At 36.2% G+C, this 23,119-nt stretch overlaps 1 protein-coding gene across 1 annotated transcript in view; it reads right to left on the bottom strand.

The window, feature by feature from the left end:
* The window catches only part of LOC139118418 (amine oxidase [flavin-containing]-like), a 45,684-nt gene extending 26,312 nt beyond the window's left edge, over positions 1-19,372 (bottom strand). The window contains exon 1 of the mRNA XM_070681718.1: positions 19,152-19,372. Within this exon, the coding sequence (XP_070537819.1) occupies positions 19,152-19,203 (52 nt within the window). The 5' untranslated portion in view covers positions 19,204-19,372. The remainder of the gene's footprint in view (positions 1-19,151) is intronic.
* Between the last annotated feature and the right edge of the window lie 3,747 nt (positions 19,373-23,119).

The raw sequence follows: 23,119 nt of genomic DNA, 5'->3' as shown, positions 1-23,119 counted from the left end.
CATACAGACATTTCCCTAGCCTATAAGAATAGCTTCCATTGCCATATATACATATGGCTATGGGAGCTAAAAATACCGCAATTATATGGTGTCACTCACATTTGATCACAATTGGTACATACCAGTATGGGTACCAAAGATCAACAATAAATATTGTTTATCTGTTCAGTGCAGGAAAATTCTACGTCGATGTTATGACAATGATTTCTGCACAGTACAACCAGAAAAAAAATACCGCAATTATACGGTGTCGCTCAAATTTGATCAGAATTGGTACATACCAGTGTGGGTTAACAAAGATCAACAATAAATGTTGTTTCTATCTGTTCAGCGCAGGAAAATTCTACGTTGATGTTATGACAATGATTTCTGCACAGTACAACCAAAAAAACAACAAGAAATATTTAAACCAGAAAAACAAGAATGACAAAAGTAATTAAGGTCCGAAAGTTTAGGTACTGGAGGTCAACTTAGCAACATGCATGCATAGCTGAAAGGCATCTAGCCCCTCTTAGTTGACCATAGACGCTCTTCCTCCCCTCTACTGACTGTCTTCCTCCCCTCTACTGTCTATGGTTTGGAGAGTTCTGTTAATATGTAACAGTTCATAAACAACTCCCCTCTACTGACGGTCTTCCTCCCCTCTACTGTCTATGGTTTGGGCAGTTCTGTTAATATGTAACAGTTCATAAACAATGACAGGAAATGACTCAAGATAAGTGGAGTTTGCCTGTCACTCCTGCACACATGCAGAAATTCCCTTTTTCTTACCTCATTTGCACATTTTGACACTGATGTGTTCATTTGAACAAATTCACATCTCAACCCCTACATCTACCGGTACACCAAATACTGAGACGGTAGCTTCGGCAGTATGGGAGCCTTTGTGTGTGACGGACATACATCCGCACATACCCACAAATATACAGACATGCAATCAATTCAGCTTATACGATAACCTCACATTGGTATACCAAATGTGAGTAAAAATAATATTTCTGATGAGGATTTTTGAAGAGGTAATTTGTTCTCTGATAGACTCAAATCAAGGGGATAATGTTCCATTTACAAACTTACTCTGACAAAATAGGAGATAATTATAATGGTGGTTGCTTGTCTTTGAAACATCCGACATACTTTTCTTTAGTTTTGTGATGAGTAATCCATGTATTTCTTTCTTGATTTGTTTTTGTGGCCATGCGTGTTTTGTACTTTGTTTGTTTAATTAATGTTCATGTTTATCTACTTTTCAATGTGTAAATATAACAACAAGATTTTCACACTTCAGATCAATATGCTATTTTCTTTAGCTCCTTTTCCCGTTTCAGATAGAAATCTTTTAAATTAATATTTAATATTCCCATGTAAAAACAATGCAGAATCATATATCTTGAAATGACCAGAGAGAAATGAGATATCTCTGTAATTTTTCTGGTAAGCTGATACAGTTCATGATCAGGTATTACCCGATATTTCATCAAAGTTCATGTTTCCTGACATGGGGAAAGTCAAATACGATTAACCATGATAATTATTCCTACTAAAAACAATGAGTGCATTTCTATGTATATAATGGTTGGTATATAATTAACACTTCTGCACTTTGTAAATATTCAAACATATTCACCAACACTGCACATATATTAATGGACAGACATACTACATACATATTGCCCCTACAGATATTATACTTGTATATGTGAAGCCAAAATGTCTTTCTCAAAACGGTTCATTCAATGACCTTTATATAAAACATTTTATTAATACCAGTTATAAATATTATAATATTAAGCAACTTAATGAGAGATGAAAGTCATCAATAATGCTATACACCATTCACAGAACTTGTCCCATGACCTTGAACATGAATTAATTTACTGATGTGTAAATACTTGATCAATTAATTTGAAGAGATTATTGAGAAAAATAACAAACTGAGATATAAAAATCACACGTGAAGCTTTATTCATTCTTCACAGGGGCGGACACAAGTTTTGACGTTGTTTGCAGCAAATCTTGCTATAGCTACTGTACTTGGTGTGTGGGCAAAGAAACAATTGTCAGCTGTGCTCTAATCTTTCATATTTCACGGCTCATAGTTAATATCACTTGGGATGGGGTGGCATCTTCCAAGATGTAACAAATTATCCGGACTAAACTTTCAGTTTCTGGAAGTGCTAATTAACATGCAGCTACAGAGTATTGAGGAAAATCATAATGCAAGTCTTGACTCCCCTCACCAGTTGGCTCAGACAGTAAGGCTGGATGCTGCTTGAGCTAAATCTTAAGTGTTTGTCACAAGTACTTAAAGACAACTGGAGTAAACTTGGCCACCTGATCCTGTCAGAATGCCTTACTATATAGTCCCAGTCTAGTCTAACAATGCATTGCTGAATTGTTGAGCTTTTATGCAGAGCACCCATTGATTCCCAATGCAATTTTACTCATCAATTTCATTTCAACATATAATTGACGTAGAGGCAACCCCATGCAAACACACTTTGAAAACAATTAAGATCACTATTTAAGTACAAAGGTTAGTTACGATGAGTGCTATGAGAATATGCCAATAATTTTGCTTTGCAAGATGTAGAATATATATCCTCTGTTTCCATAATTTTCCACTTTTCAGTCATTTAAATAAAACCCATTTCAATTAAATAACAAAATTAATTTTGTTGATATTTTTCATTTCAAAAATATTAAAAAATTAATTTTTTCCCTAACACGTGATAGGTAGAGTGGATATTTAACATGTACAGGGCAAATAAACTGACAGCCAAATGTCTGGTGTGAACCCCATGGCTTTTTTAAACAAAGTTAAATTGAGAGACAGTAGCAGGGCAAATGAACTGACAGACAGCCAAATGTCTGGTGTGAACCCCACACTTTTATTTACAGTAAACAAAGTTAAATTGAGAGACAGTAGCTGTAACTCTTGATGGTTTTTAACCTATTTTTGTTTTGTATGTCAATTTGATGTTCTTGTTCTACTCCTCAGAGCATGTCGAAATACCACCTTTTCATTTGTCAACACAGCATCTGTACATACAAATACACTGTAAAGAGTATTGTTTACACTTGAATTCTAGTCTCAGTCTGGACCAGAGCTTACTAACAATAACAATGCAGTTTACACATGTGCAGGCTGAGTTGATAGCTGAATACGGTGTATCGGAATATGCTTTGAGGAGTAGAACAACTCTGGAACTGTGATGACATAAACAATAAAGATAGTGAAAAAATCATCAAAATATACAGCTACATTTTCACAGAGCAGTAAACCTTCAAGGTATGCATTGTGAAACTATTCTGGTGAAAACTTTTTATGATTTTTGTTAAGCCATGAAATCATTGGAAAGTCTAGAGCTCCAGCAGTGCACATCTGTACAGTGCCATCAATATTCCAGACCTGTCATTCCATGACACAAGAGAATAATTATCATGGCTCCTGGGAATCATCCTTAAGACCACTGAATTAGTCTAGGTCTCTGTGAAGGAAATGCAACATCAATGTGTGTGTGCCAGGAAGTCCTTGAATTCAGTACATATAAAATATTCAACATTATTCTGATTTCTGACTTTATGATATTATTTCCTTCCTTTGCATCTATTAATGTTCCGTTTTTCACATTTGTGAAAGATAATCAGTTCTCCAATTGAAAGAGTTACATTTTACAGTATTGGCACTCTAATTTATCATGTCAGCTGGAAATGTTTTGTTAGAAATTTTACAAATAAGACCCTTGGCATCAAGAGAGCACTAAGCAAATCAGAGTATCTATGTCCAGGCTTTAGCTTTTAAATCCAAAAGTTGATTCACCAGTATGGTACATAGAATCTATTGGTGATGGTTCCCTTGAGAATTTTACATCACGGCAATGTAACACAATCCATACACATTATACAAAGGATCTCTGTTTTTTTCTCTTCTCTGCAATTATAGTAAATGCAATATCTAAAGGAAATTCTCAATCAAATTTGTCTACATCTTAAAACAATTGGTTTCTGATTTCATTATTTCATAAGACATTGTGGCACCATAAATATAAACGTTTTACCACAACTGGATTCATTAAAATACTAATATCTGTTCCTTTGTTTGAAAATAAGTCACCAGCAGCTCTGACAATTTCTGAACAACACCTCAGCAAATTTGTTTTTCATGTATGTTTTTCTTTCTGGAAGTACTTGCTCCACATTACACAAAGGTCAATATATTATCTTCTGGTGATTCTCTTTTGCAAATTCTTTTTGTATCACTTTCTGTACCCGTGCATATTCATGCATTTCCTCAATCAGGCAATATCAAAAAAAGCAAAAAAAAAATGACAGTCAATTTTTTTCATTTGATAATTTGAAAATTGCACACAACTTATTCATATTAAAAGAAAATAATTTTGGAAGATAGTGCCGCAATTAAATCCATTTTGCTGTTATTATATTATCTTTCCGTAGAATTTGATTTCACAATGATCATGGCAATCATTTGGAGATCAATAAGGCTAATGATAAACTAGATCAGTACTCTGTCTTGATAATAAGGTTAATATTATTTTGGTGAACAGGAATCAGTGTAACAAAATATTAAATATGTTTAGGGTGGATTATTTCATTAAAAATATGAAAAGAGATTCACCTACTGCAACTACATTAGTTGTGGAGAAAAAAACCTTGAATAATTCCCTTGAAATTACAGGAAGTAATGTACCATTGAAGTGTGTGATCTTTTCAGGAATATGAAATGAACTTTTTCTTGGAAAACCAATATTATAATGTAAATATACAGGGTTGAACAATACCTTACCTAATGTAAGCATTCATTCACGTAATGAATTAATAATTCATACAATACAGTCAATTACAAGTATTGCAAATCTTCAATTATTCAGAGTGGAAGGTACTGATTTATAAATCATTAGATTCATCACAAAGGAAGGAAACAAGATACAGTTCATGGATGTACAGCTGCCGGAGAATTTCCAGTAAAAAACTATCTATTAACGTTAATGAAGGAAAACAAAAGGAATTATTATTGATGTTGATTAGCTGAGCTTACAACATTGTTCTCGTTAATTAAAAAATTAAAACATGAAAACTTCTGTAGATGTCAAAGCCTGGGCAAAAGCTCTGTGTACAAAGATTACGTACCATGATTTCTGGACATAAGCTAAATATCAATTTATGCAAAATACATTTTTAACGAAAAATACACAATATGTAATAAACGTTAAAGGCTTCAATTTCTAAGTATTTTTTTATTTTAAAAAAACATAATACATTTTCAAAATTACTGAATTCAAATTCATAAATACAAACTAGAATAGTGACAATGAGTAAGTATTCTTCTCTCTGTTTCCTTCTGATTCTTCAAACTTTAGTCAGGATTGAAACATAAATTTTCACAAAAGTATCTAAGTAGATCTCATATCAAATATTTGCTTTGCCTTTGCTGCTTGTACAGTAGTAGGTCCCTGCTTGGGCTTTGGCATATTTGAGAAGTTGACTGATTTATTGTCTCTCTCAACTTCCAAAACCTGAATATTTTATTCAATTTTTCGCTGGCAATGTTTGCCCTCCATTATTGGTCAACTTCTCATCCAGCTATTCTCAGCACTCGATTTAATATTTGACAATGTTTACACATACTACAATGGTTTTGCACTACCAATGGATGCTTTTGAAGATATTGAACTATATACATGCACTTTGGTATTAACATTTGCATAAATGTTAAGGGGGTTTATCTGATATTTTATGATGAAAATTTGAAAGTTTTAAATACAGAAAATGCAGTGAAATTCAGTGCAAAGTATTTGGTAGACCACATCCAACTATTCAAAGTTCTGTTAGCTACAACTTTTGACATATTTATTCATTATTTTTGTTTTGCTGGTAAAATACATTTTCTTATTCTACTCCCAAAGTACTGTTGAAATGCTGGCGGTGTTCAGCTTGTCTACACAGCCTGTATGTATGTAATGTCTGATATGATACTGTTGAAAACTGAACTTCTGTTCAAACTGAAATTCACCTATCGATAATATTGCATATTGGAGACAGTTTAGTTGCGAGGCGAATACTTCACACTGGCATTTTAACATACCTTTACAGGGTACAGAAAACACAGTTGTCTTTTCAGAAAAATACTCATTAAGATACGGGCATTATAAAAAGTTACAGCTTTGCTCTCCTTCAGAAACACAACCAGAGCACTTATCTGTCTTTAATATTATTGGTTCCTCAGTGTACCACAAAACTGATCAACATTTCTGACTAATAAAGTCATAAAGGACAAAGACCTGTTTTTAAATTTTGCAAACCTATTTATTTAAGCAATAAAATAAACTTTATTTTTCATAAAAATTCTTGAATAAATATTTGCTATTGGAACAAAGATTTTTTTCTATGTTGGCACTATTCTGGGACCAGCCATGCAAAATGTATCAATGTATCAACTAACTCCTCCACAGATAAGGACTGCACCTCAACATATTATTCAGGTGCCGCCAACTGGTAAATTTCATCAATTTCGCAAAATCACCACAAAACATGTTTTGAAGGCTGATATACCGATTTTACTTATTTTTGACCTTGACCTAAAATTTGGAGGGGAAAGTAGAGCTGTTCGTAACTGCCCTCCCACTGGCATACACGGAAAATGTGCCCTCCCACTGAATTTTGATGCCCACTGCCCTCCAGTATCTATGGTCTGCCCGCTCCCCACTCCCCACAACAATTCAAGTTCCCACTGCCCTCTCCCCACTACTGAAATTCCCCACCAGATGCCCACTGGGGCAACCAAGAACAACGCAAAAACATTGCTCCCCTCTGGGTTAGGCGCTTAATCTCCTCTCAAATTCTGTCAACCACAGCTTTCCCCTCCCCTCCCTCTACATATTTTCCAGTACCCATTGTCTAAAATTTTCTCCCGCCCACTGCAAAAAAAAGAAAATTTCTTCCCCCCCCCCCCAGTAAATATCGATTTTTTTACTCCCCGCTCGCTGATTAGTTTTGAAATTTGCCCACCCTCTGAAAAACTGCGCACGAACACCTTTTTTCACGAACAGCTTAGTTGGCGGCACCTCGTAAGTAGACGTCGCCGTACTCTACATCTGATTTTAATCAGATTGCGCAAAACCGTGCGAGTAGTATACTTCTACTTATCATTTCAACCTTGGAACATATTGCTTCCCCCTAGGTTGGGCGCTTAATCTCCCCTCAAGTTTTATCAACCAGGGCATTCCCCTCCCACTACGTATTTTCCGGTACCCATTGCCAAAAATTTTCTCCCCGTTCTACTAAAAAAAATAGTGTCAATGACACTGTCCTCCCATTTGCAGCGATACTAACTACTAGTACACACATGACATTGCATTCTTACAGGTTGACTAAGAAAATTCCGTTGCAAGTCCAAATTAATCTTATACCCCAGCAATATGAAATGCTCCATCTCATAATGACTTTTACACATCTGACAGAAAACAACCCTAGGATCAAGACTATCATGTTTTACAGCAATCCAACAAATACTTTGGGAGAAAATGATTTTTTGACAAAAAATGGGAAAAATTGCCCCAAAAATACAAATATGAAAATTTCACCACAATTTGAACAAATCTGACAAAGGCCAACCCTAGGATCATACATACAAGTTTTCAAGGCAATGGGATGAGCGCTTTCAGAAAAGATTTTTTGACAAAAAACAGGAAAATCGCCAAAAAAAACAACTTTAAAATTTCACCACAATTTGAAGAAATGTAACTTAGGTCACTATAAAGAGCCTGCATACCAAGTTTCAACCAAATCTGGCTAGTGATTACAAAGTTTTAGCAATTTGCAGGATTTTCCTTTTTTCCCTTCATTTGCATATTTTGACTTTGTCATGTTATTTCAACAAATTCACATCTCCACCCCTCGATGCCTGTCAACCAAATACTAAGATGGTAGGTGCTGCGATTTAGGAGTTTTTAATGTTGACAGACATACATCCGCACATAACAACTAACATACATACTACATACAGACAGACCATAGACCCTCCAAAAACGCGGGTCTACAGACAGACAGACAGACAAACAGATAGACATGCATACATTATTTTTACAGCTTTTAATCTCCAACAGCAGACCAACTTGTCAATATTAGCTTGATCAACTTGACACTACTGCTTATAATAATATAAATGAGAGTTAATTAGAATCTAATTAAAGTAAACAAGACTTCCTTATCAAGATTTACGTCATAAAAAAAACAGCATATCTGTCAGGTTATAAAGAATCTTCAGCTGGTTATCTTTATCAGTATTTCATCCTATTAACCAAGCACATGTTAACTTTCAAATTCACATTGCAAGTAAGTTCTGTTGAATAAGTTGAGCCTGTAGGTACTCAGAGAAAGCACACAGAAGAGACAAATGTTTGCAACTTAAAAAGTTCAAGGTCATCAAAAGCATTATAAGGAATCTTGTAACACTTTCATTGCACTGTTTACACAGATTGCATAATTGCTATAAATAGCACGAGGAATGTTACAGTCCAGCTTTACCATAAAAACCCTATCACTTTGACCACTCTTTTAATTGATCACTCTATTTTTTTCCTCAAAAAGTAATTTTATTTTATCCTTACCAAGTCAACCATAAATGGAAATTGGAACTTTCTCTATCTCTATTTATTTGACCAACCTATCATGATAAGCTATTATGAGCAATTTCATTTAGATAACATACACAGCACAATATATGACGGTTCAGAATATGTCAAAGTTGGGATTCAGGAAACTTGCCTTTACATGTTTTAATCCTCCATTTCACTATGAACTGTCAAAAAAGTTGAACATTCTAATAATTCTACACTAAAATTATTTTGGCTTTGTTGATATCCTCATTAATTCAATTATTTAAAATCATATTAATTATTTTTTTCTGGGTGAATTGATAGGGTTTATACAGTACAAGAGTTACATACAATGTAAGTCAAATTCAGTCAAAACATCAATTACCGTCTAACATTGCATCATTCCTATAAATAGCACCTCAGCCGGAACAGCACAATCATAATCTGCTCATTCACACAGGCAGTACTTGACTTTGAATGAATGACCTACTACATTTCACCTATGTACCAAATTAGAAAGCATGGCAAAAAGTACCACAAAATTTGCAAATTTCAGCTTGAGTTCACAGAGTCATCTTCAGGTCACTCCTAGGAACCTGCACACCCAATTAGAAAGTAATGGCATACACAGTTTCAAAGAAGATTTTTTTAACCAAAAATGGCAAAAATTGCCCAAAAATACAAATATGCAAATTGTGCCATAATTCTGGTGAATTCTATTTTGAGTTTTCACAAGGTACCTGCACGCCGAATTTTAAAGCGATCCAACAATTGGTTTAAGAGGAAAAGATTTTTACTAAAATGGCAAAAAAAAGAAAAAAATCATTAAAAATAGAAAGCATCAAATATTGACATCAAATCTACATGTTTAATTGAGTTGGTCCCAAGGTACCTTAAACCCAAATATGACAATGATCAGATGAGTAGTTCCTGAGTTATTGATTTTTGACCATTTTCGCTTTTTTTCTACCTCATTAGCATATCTATGGGCCTAACAAGTTCATTTTAACAACGGCACATCTACACCATATATGGCATCACTACACCAAAAATCAGCTCAATACGTGCAGCGGTTTTGGAGTTTTGCGTTGGACGGACAGACATCCATACATACATACATACATACATACATACATACATACATACAGACAGACATCTCACATACAGACTTTTTCAACCATATAACTCCCATTGCCATATATGTATGGCAAATGGGAGGTAAAAAGGGAATTTCTTACTCGCCACTGTAAATATCAATTTTTTCTCCCCGCCCGCTGATAAGTTTTGAAATTTGCCCGCCCGCTGAAAAAACTGTGCACGAACACCTTTTTCACGAACAGCTTAGTTGGTGGCACCTGATTATTAGAGGTCACTTAAGGTTTTTCATTGATTGTCCACTACAAAGGTTAGATTGTATTCTGCAAGATGGTGACCTATCAAAGGTCAGAGTAATGGCTACATATTTGTAAGAAATTGTACTTGTCATTTTCAACATTTAACTTTAGGATATCCGATCAAGGTAAAAGTCTTCACCACACGATATTCATGCATGGCTAAGTGTTTTAGATTGCTGGTCAAATACTTGATGCTATCTACGTCTATGACATCATTTCATGGTGTAAAACACACTTTAGCAAGAATGAGTGGGTGGAGTTCACCTTGTTGAGTTTAAATGTTAGGCTTCACTGATGTGTTAATCTGAGTGTTACAGTGAAAATTATGCCATACTTGTGTACAAAGCATCTAAGTGAGCTTCTAAATTCTGTTGTTGTGTGGTGTATATATATATATGTACAAGTTTTTAGGATGCCTTTTTCATTTTGATCAAAGAGATCTTTTCTACAGACAGAATTGTAACATTGCAGACACTAGCTATGCTAGCTTAGGCTGGAGATATGTCTATTTCATATCTGTCTTGTTTGTAAAGATCTGGGTTAATAATTGAACATTTGACATGCAATGATGTTAGGATATTACTGGAATAAAATGTACCTTGTGTTGAAAAAGCCTTGTACATGCTAATGACTTTTCAGATTTTTATCCTATTTCCATGCAATTGCACCTGAAGAAACAGCAAGGCATGGGTGACGGCATGTATTTTTCAAGGATAGTTTCATGGTTCACTGACCGGCAGACACATAGCCAGGGTCGTCATTCAATCTGAGGGCATTACAATTCTAAACAGCACTAGCACTATACAATACAGTGAAAATACTGTGCAGGGTTCTATACTAGCAACTACAGCATACAATACAATGAAATACTATATCGTGCACAGTACAGGGAAATTCTGTGTTTTGTAAAATTCATTGAAATACTGTGTCAACCTGCCAATACAAACCTGTAAACTCACACCATGCAGTTATGAAAACCATCAATTGGACGCTTTTAATTCTTTATATCGTCCACTGATGGTACCCTTGCAATGCCAACGTAAATTTTTGTCTCCTTTATAAAATTAACCCAGCAAATTTTTTCAGATCCAGACAAGTTTTTTTCAGATTTTGCCAAAAATTTGGATCAAAAATTGTAGCAATGAAAAGTGATGTCAATGTGGTCCAAAATTATCAAAAAGTTACAGAAAATTCATACAAATTGGTAAAATGTTGCACTAAACTTTTGGTTAGAAAAATAAGAATACTCCGGAAAGGGTTAATGTTGTTTAAATCTATATGTCAGTCTTGGAATTTAAGGGCACAATATACACATATTGACTGGCCATGAGGGCAAACAGCATACGTCTGTACCCCGAGGGACTGTGAGTCACCCCCAAAAACAGACTGTTTCCCGAGGCCTTCAGTCTGTCTATGGGGGTGACTCACAGGCCCGAGGGGTTAAAGACGTATGCTGTTGCCCTCATGGCCAGTCAATATGTGTTTTATAACACACCTCATCTGCAGTCATGCATAAGAACGTACCATACACAAAACTTGTCGCATGTACTTATACGTTGGAGTGGTTCGGCAAGAAAAAGTTTTTCCCGACAGGATCGCAATACTTCTGCAAAACATTCAATGCACCTTTGATTATCATTTTCATCCATTTCGAGTCCTTGTTTGAAACCAGAGCATTCAGTTCTTCTTCAGAAAGTAGGATAAACCTAGAAATTTCTTGACTATCGTTTTGATCGGCCGCAGACGACATCTTTGTTTACATTCCAGTTCGCGCATGCTCCAATGTCATTTTTGACGTCAGCAGGCATCTATTTTTCGGAACTGATGCCTGGCAGGCAACAGTTCAAACAAGTCATTGACAATGACATAGTCCCCACTTGTAATAGGGGAGTATAAGTCTTGATGGGGCAGGGAAATGTGGTCATTAAGAAGTATCACTGGAGTGTATATGTTGAGATCTATGGGCACATAGGTCTATGTCGTTGTTCCCAATTTGAAACACATGAGGCATGTCTAAGTTATGGTTCTAAATCGGGAAAAAAGATCAGACCTCTAGCTGTATTGGCCAGCCAAGAAATACATATGCGCATAATAATGAGGTACAAGATGTGACATCTTAAGGTCTAATATCCTATCAGAATTGGAGGGTATAGAACTTGTGGTTACTGAGTTATGCATATATATGTATAATCAAGGTCAAAGGTCATAAGATCACGTGACATTTTGAAAAAAAATTGTATTGCTAATTAATCCCTATATGCCAAAAATCAGACCTCTAGCTCTATTCGCTTGCCCAGAATTAGATGTGTGCATAATTAATGAGGTAAAGCGTGTGTTGTCAGGTCTCCCACCCTATTAAATATAAAGGACATAGCACTTGTGGTTACATATTTATCGGTATATTTCAGGTCAAAGGTCATCGAGGTCACATGACATTTGGTCAAAAAATTTCTATCCTATAGTTATCCCTATATACCAAAAACAGACATCCAGCTCTATGGGCTTGCTCAGAATTAGATGTACGCATAATTAATGAGGTACAGTATGAAGCATCATAAGGTCTCCCATCATACCATATATGAAGGGTGTAGCACTTGTGGTTACTGAGTTATGGACAAATATGTATATTTGAGGTCAAAGGTCACCGAGGTCATGTGACATTTTGTCAAAAAAATTGTATTGCTAAGTTATCCCTATATACCAAAAATCAGACCTCTAGCTCTATTGGCCCGCTCAAAATTAGATATGTGCATAATTAATGAGGTACAATATGTGGCGTCATAAGCTGTCCCATCATACCATATATGAAGGGTGTAGCACTTGTGGTTACTGAGTTATGGACAAATATGTATATTTGAGGTCAAAGGTCACTGAGGTCATGTGACATTTTGTCAAAAAAATTGTATTGCTAAGTTATCCCTATATACCAAAAATCAGACCTCTAGCTCTATTGGCCCGCTCAAAATTAGATATGTGCATAATTAATGAGGTACAATAGGTGGCGTCATAAGCTGTCCCATCATACCATATATGAAGGGTGTAGCACTTGTGGTTACTGAGTTATGGACAAATATGTATATTTGAGGTCAAAGGTCACTAAGGTCACGTGACATTTTGAAAAAAAAATAGTATTGCTAAGTTATCCCTATATACCAAAAATCAGACCTCTAGCTCTATTGGCTCGCTCAAAATTAGATATGCGCATAATTAATGAGGTACAATATGTGGCGCCATAAGCTGTCCCATCATACCATATATGAAGGGTGTAGCACTTGTGGTTACTGAGTTATGGACAAATATATATATTTGAGGTCAAAGGTCACCAAGGTCACGTGACATTTTGTCAAAATATCTGAGATATCTGCGTGAACGGATGGACTCACAGATGGACTCACGGACGGACATGACCCAATCTATAAGCCCCCTGGACTTCATCAGTGGGGACTAAAAACTGTGTCACTGCATCCTTTTTGCAATATGAATACGATGAGAAACTAAATTTTTATTTTTCTTGGCCTTATACATGGGAGTCTATGGACTGCCTTATACATGGGAGTCTATGGACTGCCTTATACATGGGAGTCTATGGAGACTGCCTTATACATGGGAGTCTATGGACTGCCTTATACATGGGAGTCTATGGACTGCCTTATACATGGGAGTCTATGGAGACTGCCTTATACATGGGAGTCTATGGAGGTGAAAACTAAAAAGTCCTCTAACACGGCCAAAATTGATTGCATTGTGAAACAAATCGACGTGCATCTGTATGGGGTAGGGAACTATCCTTGTGCAAAGTTTGAAAGAAATTGACCTGGGCATGTCTGAGATATCTGCGTGAACGGACGGACGCACGCACGCACGCACGCACGCATGCACGGACATGACCAAACCTATAAGTACCCCGGACGGTGTCCGTGAGGACTAACAAATGATGCCTGATGACGTCGTTTATGTGGATCAGCACAAAAAGAACGCATCCCACGTGACTATCAATTGGCAAATTAGAACACAGACTGCGGATGAAGTGCATTATAATATTGTTCTAGGAAATTTCATATGTTTTGGGTGAAATATTTCAAAGAACATGTTTTTCTTTTTTACCATGGCCTGTACAAAAGATTTTCATATATTTTCATTCACGTACATGTATGTATGATGATGAGTCTAGTCCCTACTGGAGTATTTTGACCTTCGGAGAGTTTTGGCCTTTGCCCATTCTCTGTTTAGCTGTGAGATCGATGATAAAGCTACAGTATGCAAAAACTGCTAATATTAAAGCCCCAATAGCTGCAAATTTTATGCATTATTTCATGATTTTATTTTTAAACCAAAGTTGGTTCGTGTAAATATGCTAACTGAAGGACGTGTATAGAAGTAATCACTGCTTGCTGATTTGGACCATGCCTACACATTTCCTCAGGCTGAACAATAAACGGGTGCCGCACACATAAAATGACATCCCCACAGAAAAGTACAAAAAAACACATTATTTCCTGCACATACACATCATGACCATACCAGAAACAAGCATGATGCCATGTACTTGAATGAACAACACACAATGGCCAACATTTTGTTGTTGTAATCTTATTTTCTCTGTCATATGATAGTTTTTGAAAATGGCAGGAAATCTAAAATGCTTTTTAAGCGTTTCAATGTACATGCCACTTTTGACACTTATGACAGTGTTATACACTTTTTCGGGCTTTAGTGTATCTTATTTAAAGAAAACTCTTGGAAAGCTGAGGATATTTTGAGATTGGTTTATTACACATTCGCAGCTATTGGGGCTTTAATGTGAATGGTCACCAACAGAGACAGTGACATCCCTAGCATCCCTTTCAAAGTCAAACAGTTAAAATGGTCCTTTCATGATTGGCCAATGATTAAATGGGTGTTGTTCATTAATATTCAATATGCCCAACTATGGCACAAGTTCTCCAGCTAGTTTTTCTTGCTGTAATTACATTATGGCTATGCTCCGAAGTCACATGAGAGGATAATTTTGTATGATTGACTTGAAAGAGATGCCAGTGACGTCATGGTCTCTTTGGTGAACATTCACATAACCCTTTGAGCGCCAAAGTCAATTTTTGTCGCCTCTATAAAATATACCCCAGTCAATTTTTTTCAGATTTTTGCCAAAATTTTGATAAAAAACTGTAGCCAATGAAATGTGATGTCTATTTGATCCAAAATTATCAAAAAATTACAGAAAAATTCATAAAAATTGGTGAAATGTTGCACTGAATTCTGGTGGGAAAAACAGCAGCACTCAAAGGGTTAAAATTAGCAGTTTTTCATACAGTAGATTTATCATTGACCACGCAGCTAGACGGAGTGTGCCATATGGGCGAAGGCCAACAATCTCCGAACGCAAAAATACTCCGGCAGGGACTAGACTAGTATGATGCATACGTCTTGAAATTTCATGGTAAGCACTGTCTGAGATATATGTGAGTGAAATCTTTTGATTTGAACAGTTGTAGATTTTGTTGCAAGCTATTTATTAATAAAATGGTGAAAGTGACAAATATTTCAACATATCAGTGGCACTCATTTCATTACTAATCTTTGGTCAAATCAAATAGCTACTGTTTGATCTGAAGGCAGTAAACATTTAAGGTGTTTGAGATGAAGCAGATGAGATAAGAATTGAGGACAATCTAATTTTTTACACAATGATATTTACATTCATGCTGTCAAAATGTAGCATAGAAGTATACTTTTCATAAACTGATCACAACTAGGCAGGTAGAAAATGGTTACTTATGAGAAGAAATAAAATTACAATTATCAAAATGCCATGGTGATCTATCCTGACATGTGACATTGAGAAACAGCATTCATGATGAGATTTTTCCAAAAAAGCAGCGATTCAGCAAAATAATTTATGGACCTCATCTGAGTAGATAATCACCATCAAGGTTCACTTCCAAGGTGAAGATATTGGGTCATCATTTAAGGGTAATACATTTAGTGCTAAGAAGCTGTCTCTATGTAGCATCTGTGTGTATGTATACATGTATGGATATCGTGATTGAACAGTAGACAATGACGAAAACATCTCGCATATTAATAGGTATTTGTCAGATTTTAAAAAATATTAATTTGTACAAAGGTGACAAATTTGGGCAAAACTTTGGTAAAGTCTATGACCCATTATTGCCTTGGCTAAGCCAGTATAATCTGTAATTGTTAATTTTAACTAAAACCAGGCTTGTTCTTGACATTGCTCGTCAATATTCCATGTACTGTAAATGGTGGAATACTAATTTGACGATGCAGATTACAAGGTAGAAAGATTCTTTTCATTTTCTGTGTTGAATATTGCAATTATTATCCAAACAATCTTGATCCTTTCATTTACACCGGATAATGGGTTTTGCAAATGAATGTTCTGCTTTGGCTATACTTTTGAACTTTTCTTGCCTTGAATGCAAATTAGAGGCTTATTTTTATGTTGTGACTAGAATCTTCTAAAATAAATTTTCACTCTGGAGATTCTGTGTACCATGATATTCAGCATGGAAATATATTTTATGTTTGTTCGATTGAAAAAAAGTGTAAAATGTGCAACTCAAACCTGATTTACATGAAAGAGCTGGAAAACATTTGAATCTAAACCTTGTGATGCAATATGCAAATTTGCATGATTTGGGGTTGGACATTTCCAAAGATTATATTGTCTAATTGCTATAGATTTGAGTTAATACCACTAGCTGAAAATCAAAACAGTGAAAATTTCTAAAATCTGCAAATGAGCACTGCAAAACCCACCAGTAAAGAAATAGAATGAGAATGGCAAGTTGTACAAAATGGCAATTACATGTTTGCCAAATAGACTGACCAAGACATGCATTACCCTGGCATTACATTGAATGATACCAAATATGATTCTGTCAAAGTGAAAAATTTAGTTTATGTTTTGAATTTTACAATCAGCACCCTATCTTATGAAATCTACATTATCTTTTTTACTTTATTTACAAAATGTAAGATTGATATCCCACAAATTCTGTGATTGTACACCTCTTATTTATAATTATCCTAGATAATTAAATGCCTCAATCAAAATAACACTGAGGTGTATTCTGTGCAGTTACGATAATGCAACATATATTACTATTATCCTCATGGAAGAGTCAAATTTCAGCAAATCAATGCTTACAATTCTAGTTTAAGCATGGTACCTGTGTGTGGTTAAAATTATACAAGAAGAATCAGATAAATTTAGTCTGGTGAATTTCAGACCAAAACCAGAGTCTGAAGGTGAGTAAAAAATCCCCACCTTAACATGCAACATTTTTGCTCCCATCCCTTGTACACCAGGAGTGTGTGAACAACAAACAGTGAGGGCTCTGTTTGTTCTCATAGTATGTTAATTATCATGTGAACAAATTTATTTTTTGAGGAACAAATTTTGAATGCATTCCTCATCCCTAAACCTTTGACACTTTCAGTATTCAACAATCTAACAAATGTAATAAGTGGGTATATGGCATACTATGAAGCAAACTGTTGTGAGGATTCTTTCCCTGATAAAATATATCCATATTATGAAAGGTAACTGAAGTATGATTTGACTGTCCCACTGTGGTTCCTTGCACAACATTTCCGAACAATTCTAATGCTGGAATAAAATTGTTGGTAACATGTTTTGCAGAGCATTTGAAGTTGATGAATGTGAACTACAAACTTTTGACGTGAGAAAAGTAATATGTCGTACCCCAATGGCTGAAATTGAATGTCTCATAGGATTTGGGGGAAAGTTCTATCTGAATAGAGCAGGAGACCTATCTCAGTCCATTGAGGTGTGGGACTCTATAAATCTTCCATTCACAAACTTAGTACAATTATGGAATCTCATAAATCGGATGTGAATGTCTACATGGGAATCTTAATCAAAATGAACTGTGTATTACAAAGTAAACATTATGCGTGCATATGCTAGGCTACCCATGGGATTAAATGTTGGTAAAAATATGTTGGATTTTCCTTTTAGTGTGATTAAAGATCTTTCAATGATACTATGTACTCATGTAGCCATTGAGGATGAGGCAATGTACTGCCTATCAAATGCATGACGACGCTTCCTTTAAACCAAATCTGATAGGATTTACATCTTTTAAAATAAAAAACAGAACAATTAATCTGCCCCTAATTATGTCATCTCTGTGCTGAATGCCATATTGTATGGAAATCATAGCTTTTAGTCTATTAACTGTGACAATTTAATGAGCAATTTTAATTTTTTCTGTCAAATAGTAAAACAATTCCTGGATTCCTGGATTCCCTATGTGATCCTGACATGCACCTAAATTCCTTTAATCATGGCTAAGCATCTCTAACATCAGTTCTTTTGATCAAAGAAAAAGAAAAAGATTGCAAGGATCAACAAAATAGGCATGTTTGATACTCACTATCCAGAGGGTATAGGCAAGTTATCAATTCTCTCAATTATTCCATTTTAATTAGCAAATAATTTTAAATTCAACTGATTTGTATTAAGATCTGGAAGGCACTTCACAAGTCTCTGGTGAATGAAAATTTCATTGCTTTAGAATTGTTCTTTCTGAAGGTGAACTGTATGTGACATGAATTTCCAACACTTGCAAAAACTACAGACATAACACATAATGGTACTAGTGGTAGACAGACAATTATATTATGGCATTAGTCATAGTACTTAAGGTGCCAGACATACATAGTACAAGGTGTAAAACTATAATTGACCCGATTGGTGGGGGAGGGGATCAGTGTACACTGGTATTTAACACACAAATGAAGAAATAACCCATGAACATAAAAAATAAACAATTACAGTTTAAATACACAAAATAAATAAAGAGGGTGATGTCGTTACGTTCCAATAAAACCCTATGATATAAATCAAATGAATGAATAAATGAACATAAAAAGTTAACAATTAAAATACAAATAAGTAATAAAGGGGGTGAGGCCATTAGCGATACTCAGGCGCTCGTTGGCTGGATGGTCTACCAGGTACGAGAGTTGTCGATCGGGCAGACTTTGAGCGCTGTACTACTACATGTATTACTGTAGTGGGTGCATGCATGCAAAGGTCGCTCGTAATAAAACACAAGGATATGCAGTGATTAAAATGAGACCTTACCGCTCAAGCCGGCTCCGATGACAATCACGTCGTGCCGACCATCCCTTGCCATTCTGCAAATTCTATGAATGTTGCGTTGGATAACGATTGGAAAAGATGATTGCTACCGAGCAGCAAAACGCCTAATTTATACAGAATCGACCGGACGGCGGACGGTGAGGTGTCACTTGTCTAGTCTGTCACTCGAGGGCAGCAGCGAAGATGACAGACGCACGCAATATAGGGGGTTTACCAAGTTCACCGACTGGGGGCGGTGTGTGGTTTTGTGGGGGTGGGATAATTATCATCACTGGAAAGAACATGAATACGGGAGGGGCATTTTGAAAGTCACTCAAGTGCGGATGTCACCTTTATGAAAGAAAAACACACCAAGTCATACAAGCAAATCATGGCAAACATTTTTATTCATTTAATCAAGCAACAGTATAAGCTATTCTCGACCAAGGAGTGACGCCATGCCAGTAGGTGCGCATACGAGCGAGGTGAATGAGAGATCAGACGATACAGAAGATATCAAATGATACAGAAATTGTGTGGAAAAAAGCAGAACTAAAAGATCATAAATGGTATGTCTCTATCTTTGAAAGGAACTACTGTAAAATAATTAATTATTCATTGGGATTTAATTTCGCTATTTTCGTTGAAACATAAAATCCACCAAATTAAACATCAGTGCAAATGTTAAATAACAATAAAATTTATTGTTTTACCGGCAAAAACAGTGAACTAGTGAAATGTCTTAAACATCAAATAAAAATAGTTACTTCAAATCCCGTGAAAATGTATGCTTTTATTTGTATCTCTGTTCAAGACTTTTTGTGTACAGACCTACGTACTGGATATGAGTATCACTTCAACACAAATGGAATCATCACATACCAACTACGATGGGAACTTGAATTTTTATAATGCATGCTCCAATGTCAATTATCACTTTCTGTTGTAAATTTGACATTGCTCAGTACAGAGTGTAGCCTCACCATGACTGTTACGTATAATTCTAGCCTTATTTCTAAAACAGTTAGCGGAATTATCAAACTTATCAGTATAAGTTTCTACAAATAATTTTGAAATGATTGTATTGAAATAACTTTGCTTGCTCAACGGATATAGATATCGCGTTTGTGAATCATATATTAGTTGTGTGACACTGACATTGAAAATGAGTCTGACGGAATGTGGAGATATTCATATAGCCAACCATGCTATGGATATCTCAACGGATATTGCTTTCGGGTTTGTGAATCATAGTTGTGTGACACTGACATTGACAGTGAGTCTGACGGAATGTGGTGATATTCATCTGGCCAACCATACTATGGATATCTAATTTGTTAGGGCCTATAGTTATGCGTCTTTGATGCCTGCTTGAGCGACGAAAAAGGGGTCTTTTTCAGATCCCCCCTCAATAACCTAAAAAAATTCAAATCCCCCTCTATATGGTCAACATTTTTCAAGCCCCCCCCCCCCCCCACTATCACAAGCTGGTATATCAGTAAAGGATGTGCGCACAGAAAAAAAATAAACATGTATCGCGCCATTCCGCTCCATCTATGTCTTTTACATGTTAAAACTGTGCTAAAACATGATTAAAAGAAAACATGTTTGCTCGAAATAAAATGATATGTAATCAGTGTCTGCTCTTTGACTAGTACCACCATTCAAATTAGAGATTGGTTCATCAAAAAGCCTTAATTACAATTTACATCCGAATTTTATTACAAATCACTGCAGTGATTGCTATTACAAATTACTCCCAAATTTATTACAAATTGCGCTAGTTCAATTATTACAAATTATACTCCAAAGTTTATTACAATTCACTGCAGTATTACAAAAAAAATTAAATAACCGCAAAATTGTATTACAATTTACTGCATTATTACAAATTACGAAAGTATTACAGATTACTGCTGCTCTACAGCATTCTATTCTTCGGTAGCACAAGTACGGGTATTTGAATGTCGGATGGCGGCGATTGGACGACAGGTGTGCTAATTATAGGGCGACCAATTTCCCGAACTTAAAGTGCGATGATTGGAATTGCATTCAATGGGCTGCCGGGGACAGGTATGCCGGGAAAGAGGTTGAAAATTTCCCGTACAAAAACCGCTCAGTTTGGAATCACTGTCAACGGGCAGCAGAACACAGGTGTGCCCGGAAAAGGGTCGACATTTTCCGTACCAAAGAATGTGGATTGGAATGGCCTTCAGCGGGCACTTAGTAAAAGTTCCACCCGATAAAGGATTGACAATCTGCCGTACCTACGGTAGTGAAATGGAATGACTGTGAGCGGGCAGCTTGCGACAAGTGCCTGATAAAGAGCTGACTCTCTTTCGTACCTGAAGTGCGGGAATTTCAATGGTCGTTAACCCACAGGGGATTCAATCTCCGATGATGACGATGATGATGATTAAATATTTAAAAATGAAGATAAATAAACATATATATTTGGACTCAGTAAATTTATTGTTATTTTTGTTGTTATTGTTGTTGTCGTTGTTGATACTATTTGCAGAAAAGAACAAAGTATGCGCTGCAAATTTCAACACAGCCTAACTATACATGTGCGTCGCAAATTCAATACAGCCTAACTATACATGTGCGTTGCAAATTCAATACAGCCTAACTATACATGTGCGTTGCTGCCTAACTATACATGTGCGTCGCAAATTCAATACAGCCTAACTATACATGTGCGTTGCAAATTCAATACAGCCTAACTATACATGTGCGTTGCAAATTCAATACAGCCTAACATTACCCAAGGGGTGTCACTTCATTGCCACACACTTTTTTTCGATCGCCAAAAATGCACCTAGCATGCATCGAAATCGGTAAAATTCGACGTAGGGTCAAAGCACATTAGTCCTTCTCAATAATACTCCAACATTTTTACCTCTTACCGATGAAAAGTCGAGAAATCAGCAAGTTTTTCAGCGTATCTGGACGTCTCTTACATTTCAGATTTAAAAGGCGCGGCGGGGTATTGAGTCACGTGGGCGCTTTTCAAATCGAACCAATGGCAGAGCTCGCCAGAATGCACCCAGCAAGCATCGAGAGCGGTAAAATTCGATGTAGGGTCAGAGCCCGTACTGAACGAATGGGCCCAGCGTGAAAACCCGGCAGTAACGTAAGTTTCTCACGTCTTTGGAAGACTATGGGTGACACTGTCTGCGTGCGTCTGCATACGAAATTCTGGTAACTTTAACAGTTCCAGTTCACCCGCAGCAAGAGATCGTTCTTTCCAAAGATGTGAGAAACATACGTTGCTTCCGGGTTTTCACGCTGGTCCATTCAGCTCTGCTATTGGTTCGATTTGAAAAGCGCCCACGTGACTCAATACCCCGCCGCGCCTTTTAAATCTGAAATGTAAGAGACGTCCAGATACGCTGAAAATCATCGGTAAGAGGTAAAAATGTTGGAGTATTATTGAGAAGGACTAATGTGCTTTGACCCTACGTCGAATTTTACCGATTTCGATGCATGCTAGGTGCATTTTTGGCGATCGAAAAAAAGTGTGTGGCAATGAAGTGACACCCCTTGGGTAATGTTAGGCTGTATTGAATTTGCAACGCACATGTATAGTTAGGCAGCAACGCACATGTATAGTTAGGCTGTATTGAATTTGCAACGCACATGTATAGTTAGGCTGTGTTGAATTTGCGACGCACATGTAGGCCTATAGTTAGGCTGTGTTGAAATTTGCAGCGCATAAGCTTACTTTGTTCTTTTCTGCAAATAGTATCAACAACGACAACAACAATAACAACAAAAATAACAATAAATTTACTGAGTCCAAATATATATATGTTTATTTATCTTCATTTTTAATATTTAATCATCATCATCGTCATCATCGGAGATTGAATCCCCCTGTGGTTAACGGCAGAAACCGACAAGTATGCCGTTGCAGGATACTACAAACCTCCCGTCAGAAAGACAAAAACGTACAAATTTTATTCTGC

The sequence above is a fragment of the Ptychodera flava genome, chromosome 19, assembly GCF_041260155.1.
Source record: "Ptychodera flava strain L36383 chromosome 19, AS_Pfla_20210202, whole genome shotgun sequence".
Taxonomy (NCBI): domain Eukaryota; kingdom Metazoa; phylum Hemichordata; class Enteropneusta; family Ptychoderidae; genus Ptychodera; species Ptychodera flava.
The sequence above is the reverse complement of the archived record's forward strand: the minus strand, read 5'-3'. Positions and strand labels throughout refer to the sequence as shown.